Source organism: Schistocerca serialis, chromosome 1 (genome assembly GCF_023864345.2).
Source record: "Schistocerca serialis cubense isolate TAMUIC-IGC-003099 chromosome 1, iqSchSeri2.2, whole genome shotgun sequence".
NCBI classification, from domain to species: Eukaryota; Metazoa; Arthropoda; class Insecta; order Orthoptera; family Acrididae; genus Schistocerca; species Schistocerca serialis.
The window spans coordinates 600,920,677-600,942,883 of record NC_064638.1 but is presented as its reverse complement, the minus strand read 5'-3'; the positions used below and the strand labels follow the sequence as shown (position 1 = coordinate 600,942,883).

The 22,207-nt window shown below is 40.4% G+C and overlaps 1 protein-coding gene across 1 annotated transcript in view; it reads right to left on the bottom strand.

Moving 5' to 3' along the window:
- Window positions 1-22,207, bottom strand: part of LOC126418565 (cytochrome P450 4g15-like) — a 110,737-nt gene that overhangs the window by 44,896 nt on the left and 43,634 nt on the right. Inside the window, exons 3-4 of the mRNA XM_050085420.1 lie at window positions 19,627-19,854; window positions 2,647-2,937 (exon numbers count right to left, since the gene is read on the bottom strand). Coding sequence (XP_049941377.1) covers window positions 2,647-2,937; window positions 19,627-19,854 — 519 coding nt within the window. The remainder of the gene's footprint in view (window positions 1-2,646; window positions 2,938-19,626; window positions 19,855-22,207) is intronic.

Sequence of the window (22,207 nt, the reverse complement as noted above, 5' to 3'; positions counted from 1 at the left end):
AAACCATATTGTCACAGTGACCATTGCAGATATTGAAAATAAAACGAAGTGCGTATTCTCTAAATACGTAACGTCAGATAAAGAAGATCCAAATAAGAGTAGTACGTTTCAGCAAGGGTTCGTTCAACATGGCCGGGAGAATCACACAAATTCTCATTCATCTCCAGATGACGCGTACCCAGGAGCAGACATAGACTCAGATCACAATAAAGTAGTGATGAAGAGTAGGCTGAAGTTCAAGACATTAGTCAGGAAGAATCAATACGCAAAGAAGTGGGGTCCGAAATACTAAGGAATTACAAGATCCGCTTAAAAGTTCTCTAAGGCTATAGATACAGCAATAATGAATTGCTCAGTGGGCAGTACAGTTGAAGAGGGATGGACATCTCTAAAAAGGGCAATCACGAAAGTTGGAAAGAAAAACGTAGGTACGAAGAAGGTAGCTGCGAAGAAAATTCTGGTGCATCCAAATGAATGATTGGCGCAAAGAGGCTGACCAGTCGAGGAGACACTGCTCCAGAGAAATATCAACCTTCTGGTTAAACCTTGTGTTTGATTATTTTATTTTTATTTGTGGTAAGTACCTATGGGACCAAATTGCTGAGGACATCGGTCCCTAGGCTTACACACTACTTAATCTAAGTGAAACTAACTTACGCTAAGGACAACACACACATCCATGCCCGAGGAAGGACTCGAACGTCCGACAGGGGGAGCCGCTCGAACCGTGACAAGACGCCCAAGACAGCGCAGCAATCCCACGCGGCCTGTGTTTGTTAACGTGTGTTTTGTACACCAAGAGTGGGATATTTCTGCCACATCCCCCTTTTTTCCTACATTGGCAACGATGTTAACTCATACGCTCCAAGGAGAATTTTATTTATTTATTGAGTGGGCATTTGAGAGCTCTGAACTGAGATACTGGGTGCTTCGTGTCCCAGGTGCTCATTTTTTTGTGGAAAAACTAGTGTCACAACTGCAGTAGCACAATCCATATTGTGAGCGGTTCGCTATTTACTTTGGCACCCAACGTCTGTTGCTTAGTTGGTTATGATTTGTGATCTCGTTCCTCTTGTATGATTGTAGATTCGCTTATCGACCAGAGAGAATGGCTTCAATTTCCCCTTGGTCTCTAATTTTTCATGATACTGCGGCTAACGTTCACTCCTGGCCATTAAAAATGCTACACCAAGAAGAAATGAAAATTGTAAACGGGTATTCATTGGAGAAATATATTGTACTAGAACTGACATGTGATTACATTTTCACGCAATTTGGGTGCATAGATCCTGTCAAATCAGTACCCGGAACAACCACCTCCGGCCGTAATAATGGCTTTGATACGCCTGGGCATTGAGTCATACAGAGCTTGGATGGCGTGTACAGGTACAGCTGCCCATGCAGCTTCAACACGATACCACAGTTCATCAAGAGTAGTGACTGGCGTATTGTGACGAGCCAGTTGCTCGGCCACCAATGACCAGACGTTTTCAGTTGATGAGAGATCTGAAAAATGTGCCGGCCAGGGCAGCAGTCGAACATTTTTTGTATCCAGAAAGGCCCGTACAGGACCTGGAACATGCGATCGTGCATTATCCTGTTGAAATGTAGGGTTTCGCAGGGATCGAATGAAGGGTAGAGCCACGGGTCGTAACACATCTGAAATGTAACGTCCACAGTTCAAAGTGCAGTCAGTGCGAACAAGAGGTGACGGAGACGTGTAACTAATGGCACCCCATAGCATCACGCCGGGTGATACGCCAGTATGGCGATGACGAATACACGCTTCCAATGGGCGTTCACCGCGATGTCGCCAAACACGGATGCGACCATCATGATGCTGCAAACAGAACCTGGTTTCATCCGAAAAAATGACGTTTAGCCATTCGTGCACCCGGGTTCGTCGTTGAGTGCACCATCGCAGGCGCTCCTGTCTGTGATGCAGCGTCAAGGGTAACCGCAGCCATGGTCTCCGAGCTGATAGCCCATGCTGCTGGAAACGTCGTCGAACTGTTCGTGCAGATGGTTGTTGTCTTGCAAACGTCCCCATCTGTTGACTCAGGGATCGAGACATCACTGCACGATCCGTTACAGTCATGCGGATAAGATGCCTGTCATCTCGACTGGTAGTGATAGGAGACCGTTGGGATCCAGCACGGCGTTCCGTATTACCCTCCTGAACCCACCGATTCCGTATTCTGCTAACAGTCATTGGATCTCGACCGACGCGAGCAGCAATGTCGCGATATGATAAACCGCAATCGCGATAGGCTACAATCCGACCTTTATCAAAGTCTGAAACGTGATGGTACGCATTTCTCCTCCTTACACGAGGCATCACAACAACGTTTCACCAGGCAACGCCGGTCAACTGCTGTTTATCTATGAGAAATCGGTTGGAAACTTTCCTCATGTCAGCACGTTGTAGGTGTCGCCACCGGTGCCAACACTGTGTGAATGCTCTGAAAAGCTAATCATTTGTATATCACAGCATCTTCTTCCTGTCGGTTAAATTTCGCGTCTGTAGCAGGTCACCTTCGTGGTGTAGCAATTTTAATGGCCAGTAGTGTACATTAAGAAAGAGGCCACACGTTTCAACTTTATGACTACACCTTGTCTAGTTCGGTACACAAAGGCGCCGCTAACCTCGTCAAAGACCTCCTGGTGAGACAGCGTGTGCGCACGCAGCGACCGCGTGAGTGCCGCCACGAGGGGCGTCTGCCCTGCGGCCAGCGGGTCTTCCTTGAGTGATTCGTCCTCCTGCTGCGGGCTGGCCTTCGACGGCTCGTGGTCTGCAGCGGAGTCCGCGGCGAAGAGCGGCGTCGTTAACGTGGACATGACGCTGGAGATGAGGCGCACCACCTGGCCCTGGTCGCGGCCCGCCCTGGTCAGCGCCAGCACCCAGCCCAGCTGGAGCCACGGCTGGAAGATGCGCTCCTGTCAACAACAGGCGCCGCCGTTACCCCACGTAAATGCAGGAAAAGAACAGAGAGGTGGAAGAAAGGACAGGACTCAACAGCTCGCTGTGTAGTGCGATAGAATTTATAACTACACTACTCTCTTTACTATCACAGAGACATTAGGTAATTATTTCTATACACATTACATAATTAATGTGTTTTTACCCATTGTTATTTGCAAAATAATTACAAAATTTTTTATTTTTTATGTTTCATGTAATATTAGATGGGTAAATCATGTAACTAATGAAGAGGTACTGAATAGAATTGGAGGGAAGAAGAATTTGAGGCACGACTTGACTAGATGACGGAATCGCGTGGTAGGACACGTTCTGAGGCATCAAGAAATCATCAATTTAGTACTGAAGGGAAGCGTGAATGGTAAAAATTGTAGAGGGGGACCAAGAGGTGCATGCACTAAGCAGAGTCAGTAGGATGTAGATTGCAGTAGTTAATCGGAAATGAAGAGGCTTGCACAGGATAGAGTAGCATGGAGAGCTGCATCAAATCAGTCTTTGGACTGAAGACCACAACAACAACAACAAAATGTTTCTTGCTCGACGACTGAGGATCTTAGCATCATTGCTTAGCTGGAACTGGAAAATCGCCGTACTGTTCATAGCAATTCATGTAGCTGACTGTGAACGACTGCAAGGTGACATTGCCCCAGTTGTTCTCCTTTCTGGCAACCATTATTATTGCAATAGCAACTGAAAAACAAAGAAAAACGATATGAAGAACTGTACGAATTTAGCGTTTGTGTTAAGCAGTCCCAAATTGTATATTACTCAACCTTAATCAAGATAGTTACACTCCGAAACTGTAGTTTGCAACAATGGGCAAATACTAAAAGTGATTTATCAGTGTAGAGAAATAAAATCATAATTTCGCCATTCGACTAAGATAATTTGGCAAAGTGTTCTAACTTGGACGAAGTTTAAAATGATGATAAGCGATATTAAAGTACTATTCAAACTACGAACCACTGTATTGGCAAAGATTATATTATAAAGTAGTCGTCTTAATAATGTGGAAATTTTATCAGCAAAAATGATGAGAGTTATCAAGTTTATTGCTAACTAGACAAAAAAAGATATCGAAATATAACACACATCCATTACTGCAATAAGATATAATGTAGCTGGTGAACATGGCAATGCTTTGTGTTTGTTAGATATCTGTGGAAATTGCATATGCATCCTAATCACTCTTCCTCATCTCTCTGTCTATAACCTCCTCCTCACTCTATTTGTCCATCTCCTCCTTTCCTTCCTTCCTCCCCCTCTGTCTTTCTCTCCATCAACTCCTCCCCTTCTCTCTGTTCATATCATCCTCCTCTTCTCTCTGTGAATCTCCTATTCCCTCCCTCTATCTCTGTCTTTCCTCGCTCTATGTCCATTTCCTGCCAACTCTTCTGTCTGTACATGTCATTCCTCCACTTCCTCAGTCCTTCAGTCTCATTTATTGGTACTGCAACGCAAACCATGATTGTGAATTAAAGCCACTTAAAATTACAAAGTAAATTGGTTGGGATCATTGGTATATGTGGTGTGATAGAGAACCCTCGAGTTGATGGATCTATGAGGATAGTACCTTCAGTGACAGTCTTTTCAATACTTTTAATCTGTAAAAGTGAAGGATTACAAAGTTTCAGATAATTCATATTCTATAATAGTATTCTAATTATAAGCCAACAAGCCATAAACAGAACTGTCCTGTTTTCTGTTAAAACCAACTGCAGGAAGAAAAAACACTGCTATCATAGTTAAAACCGACTGCATGAAAGAAAACGAAACTTCACATTTTCAAAGCATGGCAGTTTTCTTTTTCTATTTATTTATTTGAAAAATATGCAGGTTAAGTCCGCTGGAAAGTTTATTGCAGTGTCATGTGAAAATTTGAAGTAAAACGGTCAAGAACTTTTCGAAATTTTTGCTAATAATGTTTCCCTACTACATATTATAAATACATATTATGTATATTAAGAGTAACAAATATATATATATATATATATATATATATATATATATATATATATATATATATATATATATATATAGCTGAAACCTCCCGTTGGAGACCGAGCGAGGTGGCACAGTGGTTAGCACACTGGACTCGCATTCGGGAGGACGACGGTTCAATCCCGTCTCCGGCCATCCTGATTTAGGTTTTCCGTGATTTCCCTAAATCGCTTCAGGCAAATGCCGGGATGGTTCCTTTGAAAGGGCATGGCCGATTTCCTTCCCCATCCTTCCCTCACCCGAGCTTGCGCTCCGTCTCTAATGACCTCGTTGTCGACAGGATGTTAAGCACTAATCTCCTCCTCCTCCTCCTCCCGTTGGAAAAATTTATGAATTACTGTGCTGGTAAACCCCTTACGTTATTTGATTTTCAAACAGCTGAGCAAGACTGAACGTACTCAGACATTTCTCTCTTTACTAATTCTGATCATCACTAAACTGACACACAATATTTTTAGTGCAACGCAATCTGACTTTCAATAATCCCTACAAAAGAATGGCCCTGACTAACAGTAACCTATACCTTTCGTGAATCACTTACCTCACAAAAATCTTCATTACTCGAACTACTGCAATACAGCGATGCCAATGATGCCAGCTAAATAAAGGATTCTAACTGCTGAAGGCATTAACTACTGATAAGCATAGTTATCAAATGAAAGATTTTGATAGAGAACAAACAATGTATTTACCTTAATAGTGTTCAAACATCATAATATATACATCAGTTCATGACATCCAGTCTTACAAATTTCGTTTTTCTGACTGACACACGTCCAGATCGTCCGCTCTCAAAAACTCTGACATCTCTCTTCCCACATCCACCACTGCTGGCAGCTTACCTCCAACTGCACAATGCTACACGCTGTTCACATCCAACTGCCCAACACTACAATAGCAAATATTCCAACAATGCAGCCACAGACTGCACACAGCAGTCAGCGATTTTCATACAGAGCGCTACGTGGCGTTACCAACATAAAAACCTAAACAGCCCACTTACATAGCCTACGGCTGTCCAAATGTTTTTAGGGTTTTTTGTAAAAATTTTATGTAAATCAATCAAAAACTTTTCGAGTTTTGTGCCAACAATTATTCCCCATCAAATATTATGTATATATTAATGTACCATATATATTAAAATGATGATAATGAACGTTTATTAGAGTACTGTGCAAAAATTTGAAGTAAATTGGGCAAGAACTTTTTGAGATTTTTGCTAAAAATGTCTCCCTATTAAAAAAATTATAGCCTATGTCCATCTGAATGTTAATTAGAATATTGTATAAAATTTTGTTTTTCTTGGCAACATTGGTCCTTTTTATCTTGTTTTTATATTTATATACCATACATATTAAAATTAATATGTAGTGTATTTCGATCTGAACATCTATTAAAGTATTGTGTAAAACTCTGAAGAAAATTAGGCAACAAATTATTAAGATTTCTGCTAACAATGTTTCCATTTTCTTTATTATATTAATAAAATTCCTATAAAAAATGCATATTAAAAATATGTAGCCTACATCCATAAACATTTTTATTAGAGCAAAGTGTAAAAATTTTAAGAAAAATAAAAAAGTAATTTTCAAGATTTTTTGTAATTATGTTACCCCTTTACATATAATATATATTTATATATTACATATATTAAATGTCCATCTGAATGTTTATTGGCGTGTCATATACAAACTTTATGCAAATCACTCATGAATTTTCAAGATTTTTTAAAAATATGTAAAAAATGTGAAGCTTACACCCATCTCAGTGTATATTAGAGAATAGTCAAAATTTTGAAATAAATCTATCAAGAATTTATCGAGAATTTTGCTGATAACGTTTTTCCTTCATACGTACGTATGTAATCTATTTCAATCTGAACATTTATGAAACTATTGTGTGAAAATGTGAAGTAAACCAGTCAACAACTTATTAAATTTTTGCAAACAGTGTATCTCTTTTGTATGTTTATATATATATATATATATATATATATATATATATATATATATATATATATATAACAACACACAGCCTATGTGTATCGAAAGTACTGCACAAACTGCAAGTAACCTGGGCAAGAACCCTTCTATACTATTATTAACAACGTTTCCCCCTTAAAAATATGTAGCCTATGTCTCCCTGAAACTTTATTAATCATGTAAAATTTTAATTTTTGCTAATAACATTGCTTCTCTTTATATTTATAAATCATGCATGTTGAAAACAATTTGTAGCTTCTGTCCGTCTGGTCTGAACTTCTATTAGAGCAGTGTGTTAAAATTTTAAGGAAATCAGGCAACAATAACTTTCCAAGACTTTTGCTAACAATGTATCCCTTGCATATACATAAATATTAAAAAATATGTAGCGTATATCTGTCTGAAGGTTTATTAGAAAAACATGTAAATATTTAAAGTAAACTGGTCAAAATACTTGAGATTCCTGCAAAAAAATACACTGTACATATTATATAGATTCATATACTACATATAGTAAAGAAAAATAGCCATCTGAATATTAATTAGAGTGTCATTTAAGACTTCTCAGTAAACTAGTCAAGAACTACTCAAAATTTTGGTTAAAATTTCCTTTTTATATATTATAATGTGTATTTATATGTCATATATATTAAAATACCTAACCTATATCCATCCAGATGTTTATTACACTACTGTGTATAAATTTTAAGTAAACTTTGCGAGATTTTTGCTAACATTTCCAGACACATACACACACACACATATATATATATATATATATATATATATATATATATATATATATATATATATATTAGAAATATGTAGTGTATGCCCATTTAAATACATAGTACAGTGTCACATAAAAATTAGAAACAAATCGGTCAAGATTCTTTTCACAACTTTTGCTAGTAATGATTCATCCTTATCTATTACATATTTTCATATACTTTGTATATATTAAAAATTGGTAGCCCATGTCTGTGTGAGTGTAGAGTATCATGTAAAAACTGTAAGTGCATCAATCAAGCACCTTTTGAGATTTTCGTTAAGAATGTTCCTGCTATGTACGCTCTGTATATATTTCTCTGTTACATTTTAAAAGGTATATAGCCTATGACAAACCAAATGTTTATTAGTGGATCTGCATAAATTCGAAATTTTTGCTAACAACATTTCTCTATTACATATTATATGCATATTATATATCTTACAATATATATAGCCTATGGCCGAACATATGTTTGTTAGAGTATCGTGTTATAATGTGAAGTAAATTGGTCAATAACTTTTCAACCTTTTTTTGCCAACTACTTTTATCCTACATATATGTTAACAACTGTAAGGAGCCAATGTCTGTTTGAATGTTTATTAGAGTACTCTGCAAAAATTTGAAGCGACCTGGGCTAGAACTTTTCGAGTTTTTTTTTTTTTTTTGCTAACAGTGTTTTCCTATTAAAAATGTTTTCTAGAGAATCGCGTAAAATTTTAGTTTTGCTAACAGTGTTGCTCCTATTTATATTGTTTTTGTATTTATACACCACACACATTAAAAACAATTTCCGCCTCCATAGCGCAGCGGTAGCCTTGCCGCCTACCACGCAAGGGGGACTGTGTTTGATTCCCAGCAGGAGACTGGGTGTTGTGTGTCCATCATCATTTTCATCATCACTGACATGCAAGTCGCCAAAGTGGCGTCAACTAAAAAGACTTGCAAAACGGTGGCCGAACCGCGAAGGGGATATCCCGGCCAGTAAATGCCATATGCTCATTTCATTTTCATTAAAAACAATATGTTTCCTATCTCTGTCTCACCATTCATTAGATTGTTTATAAATATTTTAAGGAACTCGGACAACACCTTTTCGAGATTGTTGCAGACAATGTCTCCCTTTTATATACATCAATGTTTATTGGACTATGATTTAAAAATTTAAAGTAAATTGGTCAAGAAATTTTCTAGACTTTTGCTAACAATGTTACCCCTTTATGTATAATGTATGTTCGTGTATTACATATATTGTAGAAATAAATAGACTATGTCTCTCTGGTTGTTCATGAGAGTATCATGTAATAATATGAAGTAAATGGGTCAAGATTTTTTCGGATTTTTAGTAATGACGTTAAACTACGTCATGTATATGTCTCCTAGTAGCATATACGAAGGACGTTCAATAAGTATTGCAACAAATTTTTCTTTCTGAAAGCAGCTAGGTTTTATTCAGGATTCCTATACACCGTGCTATTCTCCGCTCTTCTGGCTAAAAAACCACTTAATGCAACAGCTTTACACACATTACTGGGAGGGCCTGTTTGCCCAAATGGTATCATTCTATCGGTCGACATATGTACCAACGTCTGGCGACATCAATAACCTCCCCATCATCCACATACTGCTTTCTGTGTAGTGCATCCTTCATTGGACCAAGCAGATGAAAATCGGAAGGGGGCGAGATTCGGGCTGATAGATGACGAAGAACAGTACAATGAAGTTTTATGAGCTCTTCTCGGACGCACAGACTTGTGTGAGGCTTTATGTGGTCATGGATAAGGAGTAGTTCGTTTGCGTTTTTGTGGTGACAAACACATTGAAGTCGTTTCTTCAGTTTCCTGAGGGTAGCACAATACACGTCAGAGTTGATCGATGGACCATGAGGGAGGACATCAAACAGAATAGCCCCTTCAGGGTCCCAGAGACCATCGCCGTGACTTTAGCGGCTGCGGGTGCGCCTTTGAACGTTTTCGGAGGAGAGATCGTGTGGCGCCACTCCATGGATTGCTATTTCGTTTCCGGTTCGAAGTGATGAGCCAATGTTTCATTGCCTGTGACGATGTTCGACAAAAACTGTCACTATTAGCCTCGTAACGCGCAAGAAATTCCGCACAGTTGGCCCTTCCTTGCTCTTTACGGTCCTCCGTTAGGCGGCGAGGAGCCCAGTGGGAGTACACCTTTGTGTACCCCAGCTGGTGCACGAGTGTGTCAACACTACCAACAGAGACGTGCAGTTGTCCATTTAGGTGTTTAATTGTGATACGTCGTCACCTCGAATGAGAGTGCTCACACGTTCCAACATTGCAGGAGTCACAGATGCGTGCTGTCTGCCGGAACGCGGAGGATCGTACAGGTTGGCACAACCTTGCTGCGATGATGACAGACTCCTCGTCCATCGACTCACAGTGCTTTTTTTCACTGACAAGTCTCCGTGGACATTCCACAAGAGCCTGTCAATATCTGCCATACTCTGTTTTTCCGCCAAAAGAAACACAGTGACAGTTCCCTGCCCGGAGCGCATCTCCGTTACAGACGCCATTTCGGAGACTAAGTGTAGCGCAGCCACCTTCAGCCACCGCCCATTTCACGAAACTATAGGGACTGAGGCGGGAATATTGCATGATTTCCAACAACAAACTCCGCATTGTTTCAACGGGAATTGGCTGAGACAAATAAAATGTGTTACATTACTTATTGAACGCCCCGTGTACTAGTTGGTTACTATATTTGAGATTCTCTGTAGCGTCGAGTCAAATGGTCACATTATATCAGTGGGGTAAATAACTACTACGGAATCGATATACTATGTTGCTGTGCCAGTGGCCCCAATATCTTGATACTAATAAAAATGTTCCTAGATAAAACCCTCAAATAAAGAGAAAACACGCATATATACCGCTGCTTATTTACATATTTAGCTCCATGAAATAGTATGTTCAGTGTATGCAAGCACATGGTGACGTAACAGCGAGACGTATCACGCCAGCTGACATCAATCTCGTTGTAGTGGTGTACAAGTAAAGTGTCCTTCAGACTATCAATATTATTGCTCAGTATTTCCGGAAGAGCAGCAATATTGGACGTGTGTACGTTAGGATGAGTGGCTGTGAAATAATACTAAGCTGACCAAAAACTTTTGCAATTTATTGCGCTACATATAGATATTGTTATGTCTGTGGGCTAATGGTATCCTCAAGTAGGGTCTTAGTGTTCGCTGCTCGTTGTTGGGCTTGTTTACTAAAATGAATTCAAAATTAAAGGAAAGGTCAATTATATTATAGCGCATAGAAACATATAAAACATTTCCAGCATTATGGGATATTAGGGCAGATAAATATAAAAACCAGAAAATTAAGAACGATTCTTAATAATATAATAACAACCCTACAACTACAAGGAAACGTTCTTTAACAAAAATAATAATTATTGGTTAAAAACAACTTTCAGTTAACAACTTACTTCGTGGAACTGCATATCTCATTACAGCGTTTTGTTTACTGATTATAGTTGGCCCATTTCCACCATTGTATCTAATGTTGGAACCATCAATGCAAAAAAAGTTCTGATAATAATTAATCCGGTTCAGTCTCAGTTTTCTCAACCAGTTACCGTGAGTGAATTATTGACGCTTCTTATATCAATTTTTCATCCACGTACAATTTTTCCTCTGCTTGCATCAAAATAGAGCAATTACTGCAGCAGCAGTGTTTTGATTATTGTGCAGTAGTATTCTACAGCAATATTGACCACCTAAGGTACGCTTAAAGAAGGCGGTTGCTAAATGTTTTGTGAATACAGAGAGACAGAGAATAGTTTTCAGCTACGCCAGTGTGTTCTCCATCTCTGTTCTACGCTACATACCAAAGACGTTAGAAAAATAAACAGACTCTCTGAGAGCGCTGTAGGCCCGGGCTATTTTGAACCTTCGGCTGGACGCCATTGTGTTGGAAAGAATCTATCTAGTGAGTTGAAGTGTATTGTGACTTGTGAGGACACTGATCGAACAGCATATATTTATTGGTGCATACACACAACATTTGTTAGTTGTACCTGTACTGCCTACACATTCCAACGTAGAAAAGAAGAATGGTGAAGAGTTGTGAAGTGCTTGATCGTATGAATAAATTTGAGAAAGGAACGAATATAATCTTCCACAGAGAAGTGGATATGTTTAGATGTTAGGGACTTTCAGTTAGTGCACTGACATTTTCAGAAGGGGTATATTATTGATTTTAATTTTTTTTACAGTAGATGCTATTTTTGCCAGTACTGGAGGACATAAGGGTGAAAACGTTTCATTTTGTGCAGCTGTGAAATAGATCAGTTGTAGATGAGAACACCACGCAGCCAGGTACAGAATTCACCCGCACGCACGGGTATTAATGTAATGTACCAGATACCGGAATAATCATTTGACGCTAAAGAAATTTCACTTCAAAAATTTGGAGCATTAAACACCAACGTAATAAGCTGCATATAGTGGTAAATCAACAGTTGTGGCATTTTTCTTGAACAGTGCCGTTTGCTCATAAATTAAACTGCTGCTTTTAGTTACATAGATAAGTGAGACGTAATGTCTGTGAGATAACTCGAAAGAATATGTGTTGTAACCTAAAACGTATACCTTTACCACCAACAGCAGCCGATGCGCCGTTCAAACTGTTTGTTGTTCACTGCTTCTGCTTCTGACCGACACATTCTGTAAAAAATTGCATGCCTGGAAAACTATCGTTGCCTCATCCTAACGTAATACTCGTTGTGTTTGCATTATCTCACCCTCGACGCACACTACGATGGTTAAGTAATTTTACCACACCTAAACTAACATGAAAATTAAAACTAAATACTCTGTGTGTACCCTGAAGCTTACACTTCTGAAACACTCACATCGCCATACCAGCCTTTTTACGTCCACACTGCTCTAGCACTGGCTGAGTTGCACTTGGGTGAGTAAGACAGTAAGCTAGGGTGTCCATTCGTCCCGTTTTTCCCGGGACAGTCCCATTTTTTTACCAAAATGTCCCGCTGTCCCGAAAGTTTTTTTGGGGACGCTCAAAAGTCCCGTTTTTTTATGATTCCGCTTGACTAGAGTATTTTACGCTACTGGTTGTTTGACTTGCTATTAACTGCGCAATTATTTACGCTAGGAAGCGTGTGATGACTTTCAGCATACCCCAAACATGTACCGAACTGTCAAAAATCGCAAGTAATTTTAAACGCACTATAGGTTACGAATAACAACGAAGATTCTTCTCTTCTAAATCGATCCACTGAATCCGTCCTTTCCGTCCAGAGATACTCTACACCACTGATACTTGCAGTCTGGCTTTCGTCACCACACTGTTAATGTTTTGCACTGTGCAATCAGTGTTTCATTATGCCAAAACGAAAGTATAATTTTAACAGCAATATAAAAAGAGAGTTTCCTTTTATCACTGGTAGTGGAGAAACTGTAGAATGTACATTGTGCAGATCAAAATTTGCTATTGGTCATGGTGGAAGGTCTGACATTGTGAATCACATTAAGACGAAGAAACATCGCATGAGTGATCAAACGAAAAGAGCAAATAAATGCGTGAGTGACTACTATGTAAACTTAAAATCAGTAACAGAAATGATGGGCAGTTGGCAGCACAAGAAGCTACGTTAGCATACCACAGTGCAATGCATAACCATAGCTTTAAGTCAATGGACTGTACTACAGCAGTTGTTAAAAAACTTTTCAATCCTGAAGTCACATGTGGACACACAAAATGTAATGCAATCATTTCAAATGTTATTGCACCGTATGCAGCTCAGCAGGTTTTAAATGAACTGAAAAGTGCTCGATTCATTTCTGTAATGATTGATACATCGAATCATCTGGATCTGAAGTTGGTTCCTCTCCTTATGAGGTATTTTCACCCTGAAAATGGCATCATGGTGAAAGTGCTTGAATTGGTTAATTTAGCTGGAGAAACTTCAGATTTACTTCAGAATTATGTGCTGGAGGTTTTAAAGAAATATGATCTTGAGGGAAAGGTGATTGCAGTCTCTATAGACAACACTAACACCAGTTTTGGTGGTAAGCAGAGGAAAGGAAAAAACAATTTATTCTATAAACTGCAACAGAACACAGTGAATAATATAGTAGGTGTTGGCTGTCCAGCACATGTGGTGCACAATTCCTTACAAACTGGCTCAGATTGCCTACCCATCGACTGCCAATTAATTGTGAACAAAATCTACCAGCATTTCCACATATATACAGTAAGGGCTGAATCTCTGATGTCATTCTGTAAGTTTACTGAAACTGAATACAAAACTGTACTTGGGTACAGCAAGAGAAGGTGGCTATCTCTGCTACCATCATTGGAAAGAATTGTAGAGATATTTCCTGCTTTGAAATCATATTTCATTTCCCTTGATAAGTGTCCTGTTATCCTAAACAATTCTTTGATAACCCTGTGTCTATTGTTCTTCTACATTTTCTTGTTAGCCAGCTAAAACATTTCTCTACAACAATTAAATGTATTGAGAAACAAGAAATCACAATAGTGGAAGTTTATTAAGAAATAAACAAATTATTGGGCAAATTACAATGTAGAAAATCTGAAAGATTTCTCACATCCTTTGTACAAAGTTGGAACAAGAGGGTGAAATTACTGTAGAGCAATTTCATATTTATGCTGACATCTTCTATGACTCTTGCATTGAGTATATTAAAGAATGGTGTTTGCCATTTCTCACACCTTTTAAAGCGTTTGACTGGGTTAATACTGCGAAGGAGCAGCTACAGTGGAAGGATATTCAGGACTGTTGTGTTTCTGTTAAAAGTATTGTATCAAATTTTCCTGTTGATGAAGACGAACTATTCGATGAATTTGCATGTGCACAGAACTTCATAAAAAGTAAAGAAGGAAACAAAGAAAATGTTAGTGCAACGTGGTGTAAAATATTTGCTTATTTCAAAAGTAAAAACATTAACATGAAAAACATGATTCATTTGGTGGAGTTTTGTCTGGCAATTCCTGAGTCAAATTCTGCTGTGGAACGTGTGTTTTCGTTAGTGAACTCTTTGTGGTCAGATGAAAAAAAAAGAAAACAGAATGAAAGTTGAAACAGTGAGGACATTGCTCATTGTCAAAACACACTTTAATGGTATATTGTGTACTGACTTTTATGATACAATTTCAAACGAAACTGCACTTCTTGATAAAGCATATAAAAGTGAAAAGTACGCTGATAGTGTGGCAGAATAATTGTAAAGAGTGATTTGGGATCATCTGAGTGCACGCTGTAAAGGTAAACTTGTATTTGTATTAAATTTAGTCAATAGAATATTTATGTCCCTTTTTTTTCTCCATTGTCCCAGGTTTTTCTCTAATTTATTTCAAATGCCCCCTTTTTGAATGAAAATGAAATGGACACCCTACAGTAAGCCGTTCCCCATTTAAAGGAACTATCCAAATATTACGTTGAAATGGTTTAGAGAAACAAGTTAAAACCTATAACTGAAAGTCCATATGGAGATTTGAACTCTGCTCTTCTCGAACACGAGTCTACTGTAAAATAACTGTCCCACAGACAGGCACAGACAATTTCGCTGTATAAACTTTCCGTACAATACGGATTATTTTTTGGGTTAACTAACAAGCATAACTAAAGTTTTCCGGTTCCAAAAACGTAGAATAAGAATTATTAATGATGTGAACTCAACAACATGCTGCAGATGCCTGTTTAGGGGACTACAGATACTAACAACTGCTTCCCAGTATATTTATTCTTTACGAAATTCGTCGATAAAAATATATCTCTCTTTCACGCCCATAGCTCAGTTCATGGAAACAATAGGAGAAATAAGAATAATTTTCACAAAGATCTGAAGTCACTTTCTACGGTCCTGAAAGGTGTCCATAATGCAGGAACGCTCATTTTCATTAACCGGCAAGCAGCCATAAAAAATTCATCTACAAATAAAGTTCAGTTTGAGAGAAGCCAAAGACATTTAGTGATGGCCAACTCCTACTCCACTGATAAATTTCTTAGTAGAACCAACTGATGCAGATATGTTACTAATAATGCAAGTATTAGTACAACCTGACTTCTGTGAAACTTCAGTGAAATTGTGCGATCATTGGAAATAACTGTTGTAAAATGATTTTTCTATTTGATGGTGTATGGCTGCGATAGCCCAAGAATTACAACATCCACCTCAGTGTGCCAAACATTTGTATGTTTTTTAATAAGTTATTTATCGCCTTTTAGAGGAAAACACGATTTTTTTGCTTATTCCACTTTCGATGGTGGAAGTTAAATTAGTATCTTTGTTTTTATTTGTAAATATTTATTGTGTATTCTTTTTTGGGGGGCTACATCCTGGAGTATCTCCACACTATTGGTCAATTGAAATGTAAAGCATGTCTAACTACTCTCTGATTTTATCTGAAGTATGTCCATGCTTCTAACTGGGAAGAATACAGAAGAAACGAGGGATGATTTGCCAATAGCGAATCGGGAGGAAGACAAAACGGACATTACTGCAAAGCAGTAGCTGCTGTAAGCAAAAAATGGCTCTGAACACTATGGGACTTAACTTCGGAGGTCATCAGTCCCCTAGAACTTAGAACTTCTTAAATCTAACTAACCTAAGGACATCACACACATCCATGCCCGAAGCAGGATTCGAACCTGCAACCGTAGCGGTAGCGCGGTTCCAGACTGTAGCGCCTAGAACCGCTCGGCCACAGCGGCCGGCTAGCTGTAAACGTTCAAAACCCAGGGTAACGTTTAAATGAATGGCCCTAAAAGAAACATTTGTCACAATCAGCTGGAAAAGGAAATCGCGTGATCCATCGATATTTTATAACCAACATTTGGACTGATGGAACGAAACGCGAGTCCTAGTTGAAAACTCTGAGGCAGGGTCGCTCCAAAAGACACATTAAAATACGTTTTCAACAATTTATTACAGAATTCAAACAATCAGGGAGCATCTGGAATGTTTTCCTTCGGGGTTTCTATGATGGAATTCAACTTTTTTAGACTTTTGACATTGACTAATGTTTTTCGAACACGTTGTAGCTAATCTGAAGGCTGTGCCTTGAAATGTTGGTTAGCTACACGTAGCAAAGGTTACGGGGGATGGCATCTACACAGTACAGATGTTACGTCCTTTAGAAGACTCAACTAGATGAGCCTAAGGGGATCGTACTAACCTCCACATGATTTCCATCGTCTGTTGTAACAACAAACGGGTATCGACAGTGTGGCTGAATCTCGAATCCCTGTCCCTTTATCTGTCTTTTATGCTTTGATGCATCATTAGCCTACATTTTACATTAATATTTTGGTAGTGTTAAATATACTCATTTATTTTGTCGCATCGACAGTCCTAGCCACCGTGGTGAAGACGTTCTAAGTTTGTAAATATCTCGCCAGTGTGTAAGAATGTGGTAATATATGTGTCACCAGCAAGCAAGAGTTTCACGAATTATCAGATGAAATAATGGTGCAAACATAAGTCGTTACTTTCAGTTACCAGGAAGTTCCTTGCTTGTTAACGGCATTTGTTACACAGATTGCGTTATTTGCTAGTTTCTTTTTGTTGCTTGATGCGCATTTTGACGACTTTTGCAACCTGTGCGTTAGACGAAACTTCCAAAAACAAGTATTTCGGAATATAATCATTGAAGAGAACGAAAAATATCGCTAAGACTCTCCAACACTGGAGAATTTCATCTCACTGATAACAGAGTGACAGTATTCCCCGGTACGGAAACCGCCTCTCGGCAGCCGTTTTAGCTATCCCTGGAAAGATTTGTATTGGGTACTGGGTGAAACAAGAGTCGATCACTTCGAGGAAAGTGACCTCTATATTTTAAAACTTCTACGATAAAAGTCAATTTTGACGACGGGCTTAAAGGCCACTGCAATGAACGTTAGGTATTCCGGGGACTTGTGTTGGATAGATTTCGGACGCATCTAGACGTTAAGCCCTGATCTACTAGCGCCACCCTGAAGATATCAACCGCACTGCTCCTCATTGTATGCCAAGTCACATCACCAAACACAAATAACTCACCTGCCAGATTCCGAAAATATTAAGGTCCCTCATTAATATATAACGGTACGCTTATCAGACGAAATATCGAAAAACGAAATAATCTTGTCCGTTCCGCACTCTCTTCACACCGAGGAATATTCTGTCCACCGGGGAAACTTCACTTAAAACAATTCTTTTCATGTTGTTTCATGAATTTGAATATTCAGAGGAAGCGGACACTTCCCGTTCAACGATCGATGATATTCTTGTCAGGTCTCTGTTTCTGCACAACTCAAAAATCTCACTGAGCAGGACTCCATGATATGTTATAAATCGATTAGAGCCATGAATATCATTCTTGTTAAATTCTCTGTGTACTGCACCGGATAAAGAAAATGGTTACATCTCATTAAACTGTATACTCATTGTCTGACAAAAAAAAGAGAAGTATCTAGTAGACTTGGTAGGGTGTCAATGTGACTTCGTACACGTACACGCCATCGGCGGCACCGTAAATGATAAGGCTTCCAATCCTCTGTTACAGTCAGAAAATCCACTAGAGTGCATTACTGTTGTTCCTGTTCAGTGTTGTCAAAACCTGGAACGATGTACAATGGGCGTGAACAGCGGCAGATTTTGATTGATCACTGTGAAGGACACGGAGATGCCGCGTACTCCTTTCTGAAAGCATTATCAGCACCTGAAAGAGTTTGAAAGTGGCCTCATGGGGGGTCTCCACTGGCCGGCTTGTCGAATCGTGCAATATCTAGATTTTTGGGGTATTCGCGAGTGACAGTGGTCTGATGTTGAACTGCACGTGAACGTGAGAGCAAGCACACTCGTCTTACCATCACAAGGGAGGATCGTTGTATTGTGCACATCGTAACCTCTTCATATGTACGCGTGCAGTCCTACATTCTGTGTCATCTTGCACCATCGGTCAGAGACTACAAGCAGCCGTACTACGGAATTACAGTTACATACGTGGGCTGCTGTTAGAACCACAACACAAACGTCTGCGTTTGGGGTGATGCCACGACGGGGAACCATGTGCTGTTCGTGACTGGCCCCACATTGTGGCCAGCGACGAATCACAGTTCTGCACCCTGGATGACCATCGTCGGAGAGTAGGCGACCTGGGGAGAGCTCCCACTCTTAAAATGTTTTGGAGAAGCGCAGTGATGTTACACGTGGCGTCAAGGTGTGGAGAGCCATCGATTATGACTTCAGGTCACGGCTGATTGTGATTGACGGAACTTCGACGACGCAAAGGTTCGTTACTAAGATCCTGCGTACTCTTATGTAACCTCGTGCGACAGTATTGTGGTGTCATTTTTCAGCAGGACAATATTCGTCCATACACAGCACGTGTTCTCTATGATCTGTCTTCGTAATGTTGAGGTATGGACGCTGCCAGCGAACTTCTCAAATCTCTCCCCTACAGAACATATGTGGAACTAGCTCGGATGTCAACTCTACTCAGCGCCGGTATACAGGATATCAACGACCAGACAGTCAGCCTGGCTCAGGAGATGATACAAAGGCTTTATGATATCCTTCCCAAATGAATCAGTGCATGTATCCTGGCCAGGGGTGGTGCAATGTCATACCGATTAGTGGGCTCTTGCTACCAAGAGATGAATTTGACTCGATTTTGTAGTGACTGAAATAGTATCACATACCCCAACCCGTGAAGTTTCGTTTTCTCCTCCTCTTCTGGGTGTTTCACATTTTTGTCAGGCAGTGTCTGATGCACTTCATTAGTTGAAATTATTATGCTTCAACCGAAATGAAAGGTCGCACAAGACAGGAAAACAGAGGATGCAGTGGTACAAGTGGGAGACCGATGAGCGGTTTGGGGGCTTACCTGCATGATCTCCATGGCGCGGGTCATGGCGCTGACGAAGGCGGCCCTGCGCGTCGGACACGGCTCCACGGTGTCTAGCGTGGTGCCGGCGAAGTTGGACAGCCCCAGGTCCAGCGACCCCAGGAACAGCTCCGGGAAAGGCTCCGTCTCGGCGCCCGCCGTCGCGGCCAGCCGCTCGCACACTCGCACCGCGTTCTGGTTGAACGACGCCATGAAGCTCTTCAGCGCCTGCACAAACACTGCTGTCATCGTCCGTCATAGTCGAAGGCACACACTAATGACCCAAAACATTATGACCACTGCCCACCACGACACTCAATGCCGCCTGATGGTGTAATGGGCAGGAAAGTATGTGAGCGAGAAAAACAAGGGGGGGAGGGGGGGGGGAAATTCACTGACATAAGCGACTTCGACTAATGGCAGATTATTATGGCCTGAGGCCTAGAACGAGTCCATCAGAAATGGCGAAGCTGGTCGACTGTCCGCGTGTTGCTGTCATCGTCATCTACAGTAGTTGGACAAAAATATGGAACACAGAGGGAAATGCATGCCTGAAAATAAATGCAGATGCTAACCAAGCTTACAGGCAGTGCTGTTGTACAAAGGGCGTTCAAAAAGTTTTGGACTGTCGTCTCTAAGTTTTTTATTTTTCCAGGAGGAGAATGAAATTTTTTGTGAACATACTTGGAACATGTAGCTATAAGTTGGTATATAAAAGTATTTTCTTTTAGTTACAGGGGAGCCATAATGGGCAGTGAAGTAGATGTGAGATTGTGACAACGGTCGGTGATGGAGTTCCTCTTCAAGACCGACGATGACTCTGCCACATCGATTCACAGGAAGTTGCTCCCTGTTTATGGGGAGGGCACAGTGGATCACAGCACTTTCCAGCGGTGGTTGCAGAGGTTTAAAGAGGGTGATTTTTTCTATTGGACAATCCATGATGCTGTAGACCATCGACGGCAGTGGCTGATGTGAATAAGGAGGTCATTGATCAAATAATCCAAAATGACAGATGTGTGACGTCACGACAGCTTGCTGAAATGATTCGTTCGTCATTGGGTAGTGTGCTATCACTGGTACAGTCTCTAGGCTACAGAAAAATCTGTGCACGTTGGGTGCCTAGATTATTGACTAGAGAAATGAAAACAATGAGGAAGAATGTGTACGAGGGTCTCATCAAGACCTTTAATGAAGTGTGGAAACAGTGTTTTGACGGCGTCATTAACCAGGATGAAACATGGTTGTTTTTGTCCGAACCTGAGAGTAAAACCCAATCCATGGAGTGGCGACATGCGGGTCCCCCAAGGAAGAAGAAACCGAGACTTTCACCAGGCCGAAAGGTGATGGCCACCTTCTTCTTCGATCAGTCTCGTGCCATTTTCATTGACGTTTTGGAACCTGGCTCCACAATTAACAGGGACCGTTACTATTAGTCATCGGACCAGCTGCGACATGCCATCAAAATCTACAGACCACAGCTTCAGGTTCTAGGCGCTTTAGTCTGGAACCGCGTGACCGCTACGGTCGCAGGTTCGAATCCTGCCTCGGGCATGGATGTGTGTGATGTCCTTAGGTTAGTTAGGTTTAAGTAGTTCTAAGTTCTAGGGGACTGATGACCATAGATGTTAAGTCCCATAGTGCTCAGAGCTATTTTTTGAACCACAGCTTCAGGGGCAGCTCATCAGACTGCACCATGACAATACCACACCCCATACAGCCCTTATGAAACAGTAGAAAATCAGGAAAATGGGTTGGAAATTTGTTTCTCATCCTCCCTACGGTCCGGACTTGGCTCCGTCTGATTTTTACCTCTTTGGTAGTCTGAAGGCCCACCTGCGCGGTAGAACATTTGACAGCGAGAAAGATCTTATTTCCTGTGTCAAGCGATGGTGTAAAAGTCAATACCTAGAATTTTATCAAAGTGCATTTACATCATGGAAAGAACGTTGGGCCAGATGCGTCACAGCTGACGGAGGCTACTTTGAGCAGGCTCAATATATATAGCCAAATGTTCCAAGTATGTTCACAAAAAATTTCGTCCTCCTCCTGCAAAAAATAAAAAGTTAGAGACGACTGTGCAAAACTTTTTGAACGCCCTTTGTATTTGACCATGAACGGCAATAGTGCATTGTCCTAAACATGTTGCAAGTGTCAGTAGTTATGATGCAGTATGCCGGAGCTGAGTGAAATCGAACGTAGTAGATTGTCAGAGCTCGTATGGTGGGTGCTTCCGCAACCAAGGCAGCCGAAGTGTTTGGTGTTTCAAGAGGCTCCGTATCGAAAATTAATAGCGCATACAGGAAAAGAGGAATAACGTTATCCGTTAAGCCAGAATGCTGACGAAAGTGTGGGTTGAGTGTTCGTGACAGACAGTCATTAGAGAGGACTGTGACAAAAAATAAGGCAGTGAAAGCTGCAAAATTCACTGCAGAACATAATGCTACACTCGCGAAGCCTGTCATCACGAAAATAACAAGTAGGGACCTCCACAAGCTGGGAACTGCAGGGTGAGCCGGAATTCCAAAACCACTCATCAGTGATGCAAATGGCCGTAACGGGGAAACATGGTGTCGGACCC